The sequence below is a fragment of the Sorex araneus genome, chromosome 9 (assembly GCF_027595985.1).
Source record: "Sorex araneus isolate mSorAra2 chromosome 9, mSorAra2.pri, whole genome shotgun sequence".
Taxonomy (NCBI): domain Eukaryota; kingdom Metazoa; phylum Chordata; class Mammalia; order Eulipotyphla; family Soricidae; genus Sorex; species Sorex araneus.
In genome coordinates this window covers 60087839-60096553 of record NC_073310.1, presented here as the reverse complement: position 1 = coordinate 60096553, position 8715 = coordinate 60087839, and the positions used below count along the sequence as shown (strand labels likewise).

Below are 8715 nucleotides of genomic sequence, written 5' to 3'. Positions count from 1 at the left end.
GGGAATTGGAGTACAGTGAAGTGTATATGGGAATCTTAGATCACCCCATGCACTACTTTTTCGTTAGTTAGGATTACTTTCCCCAAGTAAATGCAAATTAAATTTTATTTTAGCATTAAGAATTGATTGACATTTAAGGAAAAAATATCAGATTTGTTGACTTGGGGGGACTGTTTTAGCTCTGGACACTAAATCATTCTGTCTGATTTAGTTCTGCTTATCTGCGTCTCCTCCCACACTCAAACGGGCAGCTCTTCGGATGATTAATATATGACTAAAATGGAACAGCAAAATAGCACCAGTGAGGTAGACCAAGTACATAAAGCTTCATCCATCGCACTCACTTTGAATTTACCAAACGCTCAGGCTCCCTTTCCACTTGGGGCATCAAATTTCTACTTAAACTCTGAAGCTATAGTAAGGAGGGCAAAGCATTGGAGACAACACAACTCAGAAAAGCAAATGCTGCTAATTTGTGTGTGTGTGTGTATGTAACAATAAAGGCAATATAAAAATACCAATAGGTGGGGATGTAGTTTTTCGTAGGAGGGGGGATACTAGGCCTCAAGAAGAGATGTTTTCTTGAGATGCCTCCTGCTGGGTTTCCCATGGTTTTGCATTTACTGGAGGTTGTACAGAACTTTGGAGGTAGCTTTCCACATGGATCCATGGGGGCGGGACCTTACTATGGAAGCATACTAGACAAATCAGCATCAGTTAAATGACATTCAGGTTTTAATTAGAAGGCTTCCAACTCAATGTTAAACAGGAAGTGTCTGAGGTACTCAAACTGGGATAAACTGATAACCTGGAACGAAAGACTGGTTGCACAGCATCCAGAGAACCAGCTTTCCTAAACACAGGGAGCACATGATGTGTGTATTCATGGCATGTTTATGCATACATCTTCTTTTCTGAAATAAATAAGAAATTGGATATAGGATTAGGGGAAAGTATGTTCCACTTGCTGTTTCCTTTCTCCTCTCCTGCTAAACGTCATTCTTTCTACATGAGGCACCAAATTAGCATGGTAGTGTGGTAGTGTGGTTATGTGGTCATAGATTCAACTTCTGGGTACTTTTGTGATAAAATGGGACTTGGCCATGGCATTCACAAACATCAGAAGATGAAGCAGAATAAACAATGATAGATGACTACTCCCGGAACTTATTTTTCTCTCTTAGTCTTCATCACCCTCCCCTCATTGTGCCAGGCTCTGCTCTGAAGTCTTAAAACCACAGAATTAACCCTTCTAATCCGTTAATCCGATGAAACAACCCTATGAGGACCTCCCATTTAATGGATGGGAAATCGAGGCACTAAGAGAATTAAGGACATCGCTCAAGTTCTGTAACTTTTAGAGGGGAAGGTAAATTCTAGCATTGGCTAGAATCTGTTCTAGAATCTGTGCTTTAAATTTGCTTTGATTACTGCTTTGCTTACTTACAGCTACGCCTTTCAAATGAGGTAAATTATGCAAAAGACGGTGCAAAATAATGAGAGTGCAGCAAAGGGTTAAAAGAGAAGCATGACCCACGAGTTGAAAAAACAAAAACAAACTAGCAAGGGAAAGTCTCTTAAAGCTCCCGCTGGAAATTCAGTGGGCCTCCTGTTCCTTTAAAGTCCCGGGCGCTCCCACTGACACTTTACAAAAGCCCCGCAAAGGCGGGAATCCGCTACTGCGAGCCACCTTCCTCCACCACCCTGCTGGGCCGGGGTCTCGGGGTCCTGGGGGCTTTGGCAGGGTCAGCTCACCCGGCCAGCTCTGGTTTGCTTTCTTCACACCCCGACCACCTCCACGCTGGGCCTCCCGGGAATAGCCCAGAGCGATTAACCCTTGAGCGCCCGGGAAGACACCTCTGGTGGGGCGCTCCCGCAGGGGCTTGGGGCGCAGGCGACCGCAGTTGCGCCTCGGGGGTTAGGTGGGACGGCGACGGGGCTCGAGCTGGGGTGCACGGATGGCGCCCCCGGGCCGCGGAGGTGCCCCACGGAGCACCCCTCTGCCCCCGCCGCCGCTCCGGGCCGCCGGGCGCCGGGGGCGCGGGGGGCCGGGGTTGCCCTCTCCTCCCGGCCGGGCTCCTCCGGCTTAATTCCTCGGCGACTCCTTCGCCAGCCCCGAGGAAAGTGCGGCCATTGGACAGGTCGGTGCTCGCAGCCGATCCAGGGGGGAAGGTGGGAGAAGCCCGAGCAGCCGGGAGGGAGGGCGGGGGAGGAGGGTGCAGCGCGGGGCTGGCAAATTGCGCGCGCCCGTCCCTCCCCAAAGTGTGGAGCGGGAGCGTGGGGGAGCGCGCTGGCGGCGCCTCCTCCGCCACCAAACTCCCGGAGCTCGGCTCGGCTCGGGGGCCGCCGCCTTGGCCAAGGGGAGCGCTCTCCCGAGAGGCGGCAGTCTGGCCTCTCCACCCCCGCCCCTGCACTGTCTTATTTCTCCCCTCTCCTGCCTTATTTTTCGTACAAACAAAACAGGACATCCCCCGCTGGCCTCGGACCCAGCCCGCTGCAGCCCAGCCTCCCGGGCCCCGCTGCGCCGAGCGCCCGTCCCTCGGGCTGCGAGGAGAGGACGCGCGCCCTGGATCGGGTGAAGAAAAGAAGAAAAACTTGTCAAAGGGGTTTTGCCAGCCCACAGTAACCCTTTCCGGCCGGCCCAGAGCTCCCGCGGGGGCCCTTCCCGAGGCCGGGGAAAGTTCTCTCCCTGCTGACAGCCCTCTCGGACGCGGAGGCGGGACCCGCGCCTGCTGTGGATAGCAGATCTGTTGGGGAGCCAGCGGAGCGCATCGCGGGCCTCGGCAGTCACCGTCTGCGGACACCCGGGTGGCGCTGCCTGTGCGGAACCCAGAGTTTGTGAGCTCCGGCTGCAAGTGGCCTCTCCTGGCAGTTGTTATTCTGTGCGTGCGTGCGTGTGTGTGTGTGTTGAGGCTGCGAGTGCCGAGGCAAGTTGCAAAAGGAGATACGCCGAGGTCCAGCGAGGACCCGCTTCCTCGCACTCGCTTGCTTTCTCTTCCCGGCTCCCGGGTGCGAAATCCCAGCGAAATTTCCTAAAGGCCTCGGAGTCAGGCTGAGACCAGTCCGCCGCGCTCCGCGGGTAGTTCCCATCCAGCCCCCCGCAGGGAGCAGCGGAGCAAAGGGCAGCGGGGAAGGACTGTCCCGGAGGGAACGGAGGTCTCGGCGGCAGCGGCGGCATGGCGCGGTTCCCGAGGGCAGACCTGGCTGCAGCAGGAGTTGTGTTACTTTGCCACTTTTTAATGGACCGGTTTCAGTTCGCTGGAGCGGAGCCCGGGAACCCAGTCGATGGTAAGATGCATTTTCCTTCTTGTTGATTTTGCGCCCGAGACCCAACCCACTCCCACTCCATCTGCCTGCCCTTGGGAAAGTTATTGCAATGGCTTTTCGTTATAAACTTGGGTTTACCAAACGGGGAGACGAAGGTGGGCGGGGGGGGGGAGGGTGGAAACGGGGAGGGGGGTGTTCTTGCGGGTTCCTTGGGGCCGGCTTCACCTGAGCTGCAGGGAGGTGCTGCCTTCCCTGAGCAGTTCTGGGAAGGCACTGGTGGCGGAGCCCAGCTCGCCCTGGAGCTGGCTTCCGGGGCTCTCCCGTCTCCAGCTGCGCCTCCACCCCCTGGGCTGGCGGAACAGCCTGTGTGTGAACGAGGGCTTGAGTGTGGCAGACGCGCTGGCAGCGACCGACTGCAGGAGAGGAACTGCAGGAGAGAAATTGCTGTGGCCGCACCTTCCTCCCCAGAAGAGCCCCCTCCCCCGCCTCGGATTCTTCTCGCCGTCTAGGGTGGAGCGGGTGCTGAGAAGCGTGGGGCGGGCTAGGTGCGGCGGGTGGCGCAAAGGAGGGGAGGAGGTGGCAGAGCTGGACCGGCGCGCCGCCGGCGACTCAACCCAGGCCCCATTGTTCTCGGCCCGCGCAGACTAGCCCGAACGTGCCGGAGGTTCCTCCGGGTGCCCGAACCTTGCCCCAGTTCGGAGTCCCAGCCTCGGCGTCTGCCTGCGAGCCAGTGGCGGTCGCTGGGCACCGGCGGCCGCAGGAGCCAGGTGCGGGTGGCAGCCGCGCCCCCCCCCCCGCCCCCGACCCGGGAGGCGCACCCGGCTCCCCCGACCCTGCTACCCGCGGGGAGCAGGGAGCCTGCGCCCCGGACTGTCTCCCCCACCACCAGGAAGAAAGGGGTGTGTGTGGGGGGGGGGAACTGGCCAAGACCGGGCAAGAGACCTGGCAGGGGATGTGTGCACTCGGTTAGAGTTCCAGAGGTGCAGTGGACAAACGAGCGCCGGGAGAGAATGGAAGAGGGCAGCGAACTTTCTGGTTTCAGGGCATCTGGGTCTGCTTTGCGTTTCCAAGGAGCGGGGACTGACGGTGCTCCTGGCGGCGGCGGTGGCGAGGGATTCCTCAGAGACCGCACGTGCTTGCTGTTTGTGCCAGGTGCCCAGCCCGAGGCCCGAAGAGTGTCGGGCGAAGGCTGGGGGAGGGCGGGGATGCCCCGTCAGCGGGCGGCGAGGGTGGCCTGAAGGAAGTCCCTGAAGGTCATCTGGTGGAGCTGAGACCCAGAAGACGCAGAGCCCGGAGACCTCCCGTGGTCTTAGCCTGCAGGCGCAGGCTCTGCCATGCTCCCTCCAGTTTATGATTGGGGGTGGGCCCTGCATTGGGTGACGTAGTGACAACACTCATTTGGGGGAAGCTGGGGTTACATCCAGCGCGGCTCAGGGCGCGTTTACTCCTGGCTCTGCTCACGGATCACTTCCCAGAGCGGGACTCGGGGGACCTTACCTGATGCCAGAGCTCCTGGCGTGCCAGGCAAGCGCTTTCCCCTGTACGCTCGCTGGCCCCTTGACAACACTTTTAAAGCAGTGAATTAAACTCAACTTTTCCTGCTGGTTGATTTGTCTTTGTCACACATCATTGTTCTGTATAAATGAACCTAAATGGTGCTTGATTTATGTTAGTGCAGTATGCCTTCTGCTTCCTCGGATACGTTTCATTGGTTAAAAATAATACTCCCCCTACCCCGTCTTGGAAGGGACGTTTTTGTTTTAAAAGATCCAGCCATAATTTCAACGAGCATGCTCATGGAATAAGTAAATGCTTATTAAAGAAAGCAATTGACTTCCTCAGAAAGGAGTTGGAGAGGTGTGTGTGCCAAAGTGACATTGAAGTAAATGCATCTGTGGCAAAAAAAAAAAAAAGTCAGCAAATGTTTACTTCTCGGAACATTTCCCAATTACAATGGTATTGAAAAAGAATATATACACATTTCACTAGTCTCAAGTTTTCAAATCGAGGATGAAATCCATAATACTCTAAAGTTGTAAAAGCCTTTGCTTTATTGGATATAAACATGTAAGATGCTCAAATAATTACACATATCTTAAACCAGTCTTCTCTTTCTGGTGGAAACTAGTTTAGAAACCCGCGATAGGCTTAAAAATTCATGCTAGAGAAAAGAATAGCTTAAACTTTCTTGGAATATTTTTGAGATTTGTTACAAACTGAAGCAACTTCTTTCCTGGATACCAATCAGCATGCAGCTTTATGGAATTATTTTGTATTAAATAATTAGCTTACTGGATATAAAATGTAGCAATGAAATGGAAGAAAAATGTGATGTTCTTTACAAATAGCCTAGTTAAAATTTCACTATGGGGAACTTAAAAAATTAAAGGTCTTAAAATTATGCATGAATCAATTAGAATTTCTATTATGAGCATTTCGGTATAAAGGAAAAATACCTGATTTCATAACTGGAACATTTAAAAAAATGCATCACTTTAGTAAAGGCTGCAGTTGATTTTATTGCCACTAGAGGGCAGAGAAACATTTTTTTTATATTCCCATTTTTCCAATCTCAAATTGACGATCCTGAATATTTTTTCTACATGCAATAATTTTTAATATTTAAAATTAAATTTATAAAGTGGTGGTATTTTAACCATAATATGATTTTATTGTAGTTTCTGTTTAGCTTTTATATAGTACCTCCTAAGTATGGATACCTGTGCTTCTAATACTATCTTTGGGTGAAATACCGTAGTGGAAAAATTTTAAACACTCTTTTTGCATCATAAACTTTGGATATTAACAAATTATTGTGAAATCGTGAAATCCCCAAGAATACAGCTTTAAATTATTTCTTATGACTAAAAGATAGCAATTAATTTAAAGAATAGTTACATTCTTCATATATCTGCAAAGTATTTACCCACAAAAAATAGTATATCTGAATATCAATAGTCAGAAAAATTAGTTTAGAGTAATACTAAACTTCATAAATCCAAAATCCCTTCTATATGCTGATCTGATTGAAGATGTGCTAATTATCTTGAAGAATTTTAGAATTAAAAGTTTAATTATATGTAGTTAAATTTTGACCTGATTTTTACTCTTTAGTGTGCTTCAGTGTAACAATGATGTTAATTACTATTGTGTAATGAGAATAATTTTAAATCCCAGGGAATTTTAATTTTCCTTTAATAAAGTGACAGTTTATTTTTAGCATATTTGTGTTTTAGTGCTTTGGTTGGATCAATTCATAGTGTGACATGGTATGTAAATTTTTTTTAAGTAAGAAATATCTTTCTCTATTTAAAGTCCAAACTGCTAACCATTATACCACGAAACCAAGAAATCTCTTTTTCTGCAAGTGGGTAAGGGGCTTGCCTTGCACGCAGCTGACCAGGGTTCAATCCCTGGCATCCCATATGGTTTATCAGGAGTGATTCCTGAGTACAGAGCTGGGAATAACCCCTAAGCATTGTTGGGTGTGGTCCAAAAATCAAAAACAAACAAAAAATCTTTTGCCTTTAAAGAATAGACTCAGTTGGATTAGTTTAAACAGAGATATTAATATGATCTAGAATATGTATTTATATCAGATCAGGTTTTCTGATGATAGATGTGTGGTAGAGATTAAGAATTAATTCAGATCATTTGCATTTTTAAACATTATGGTGACCAGCAACAGGATCTTATCAGGAAGAATGTGCTTGAGAAAGCTTAACAATGAAGGATATCTACTGGTTCCAAAAGCCGGAAGTTACTTCTGAGCCAGAATGAGATACCATTATGAGAAATATGGACATGGGGTGTTTTTTAAAAATTATTTTTAGTTTATTACAAATGCCTTTATGTCCCCTGGTATAAGCCAAGTTATCAACTCAGACCCTGTACATTTTTTTTGCTTTTGCTTTTTGGGTCACACCCGGCGATGCACAGGGGTTATTCCTGACTCATGCACTCAGGAATTACTCCTGGCAGTGCTCGGGGGACCATATGGGATGCTGGGAATCGAACCCTGGTCAGCCACATGCAAGGCAAACGCCCTACCCACTGTGCTACTGCTCCAGCCCCACATGGGGTGTTTTGAAATGAGTTTTCTGTGTTTAGCTTCTTAATAGATATCTCTCAGTGTACAAACTGTTTTAAAAGAAGAATGAGTTGATCAACAACTGTGATTATGAGCCCTGAAAGTCTTGAGTAGCTTCTCTACAGCTTTAGTTGCTTCACAATTTAGTTCCTTCAAAGACCATTGCCTTGACCTGCTTTGCCACCTCTGTCTCACTTCTCAGTGGATTTTAATACTCTAACCAAATGCAGCTCTGATGTTCCTTGTACTACAATCTATGGACTATGCTCCTATGTCCTTTGTAATGTAGTGCTATGTACTATGTTTCTATGTACTATGTTCCTATGTGTTAATGTTCCTATGTACTACAAATCTATTTGCTCATCCTCCTGCCTTTCTTTCCCTTATTCCAACGCCACCCATCCAAGTTCTTTCTCTTACAGTTTTATCTTGTACCATCCATGCACCAAAAAGACCTCTGTCTTTTTTACCATACTTGTTATTTTGGTGGGGGGCAGGGGAGCACAACAAACTGCTCAAGCATTTCTCCTGGCTCTGTGCTCTGGGATCACTGCTGGTGGTGCTCCAGGGACCATAGGAGGTGCTGGAGATTTAACTAGGATCAGCACCATCAAGGCAAAAAGCTTACCCACTGAACTTTTCAATCTCTAGGGTGCTTACTTGACTCAGTATGTTTTCTTTTCATGTTTGCATCTCTTCCATATACTCTCGTTGACAGTATCACATGTTGTAATTTTAGTTTTGATTTCTCTATTGGATCTATCAGTAGTCATGCAGTAGTTGTTGAACTGAACTGCAACTTAGACATGTTTATTGCTTCTCATACCCTGCTTAGGACTTTTCCATCAAAAAAATAGACATAAATATACAGTATAATTGTGTATAGCAGACTACTCTACAAAGGCCTATAGGATTGTCAGTGCTTGTGGTGGAAGAAAAATATGTTTAAAAGCCTTCTATTTGTGGATAGAACTTTCAAAAACTTTGTTCATCATTTGACTGTTTTTAGTTTCTGAATTTTTACTCACGTTCTCAATCCAGTACCTTCATCTATGAGTTGCATATGCAAGTAAGGACACATGTGTAAGCATATGATTATGAAAATGTATATGTACATCACTGTATCACTGTCCTTCCCTTGCTCATCGATTTGCTCGAGCGGGCACTAGTAATGTTTCTATTCCTCCACAGATGAAATTGTATTATTGACATACGATGTTTGCAGATGAATACTATTAAATGATTTCAGTTCTTTGCAAATTTTCCTTTGAGCTGAACTGGGCTTAAGCTTAATGATATTAAACTGCTCTAGAGTTATAAACCTACTCTGGAAGAGAGTTTAACAGCCTAGGCCCATA

The 8715-nt window shown here is 47.9% G+C and overlaps 1 protein-coding gene across 1 annotated transcript in view; it reads left to right on the top strand.

The window, feature by feature from the left end:
- Positions 1–2258: 2258 nt before the first annotated feature.
- PLXDC2 (plexin domain containing 2) overlaps positions 2259–8715 on the top strand; it is a 410249-nt gene continuing 403792 nt past the window's right edge. Inside the window, exon 1 of the mRNA XM_004605351.2 lies at positions 2259–3288. Within this exon, the coding sequence (XP_004605408.1) occupies positions 3177–3288 (112 nt within the window). The 5' untranslated portion in view covers positions 2259–3176. The remainder of the gene's footprint in view (positions 3289–8715) is intronic.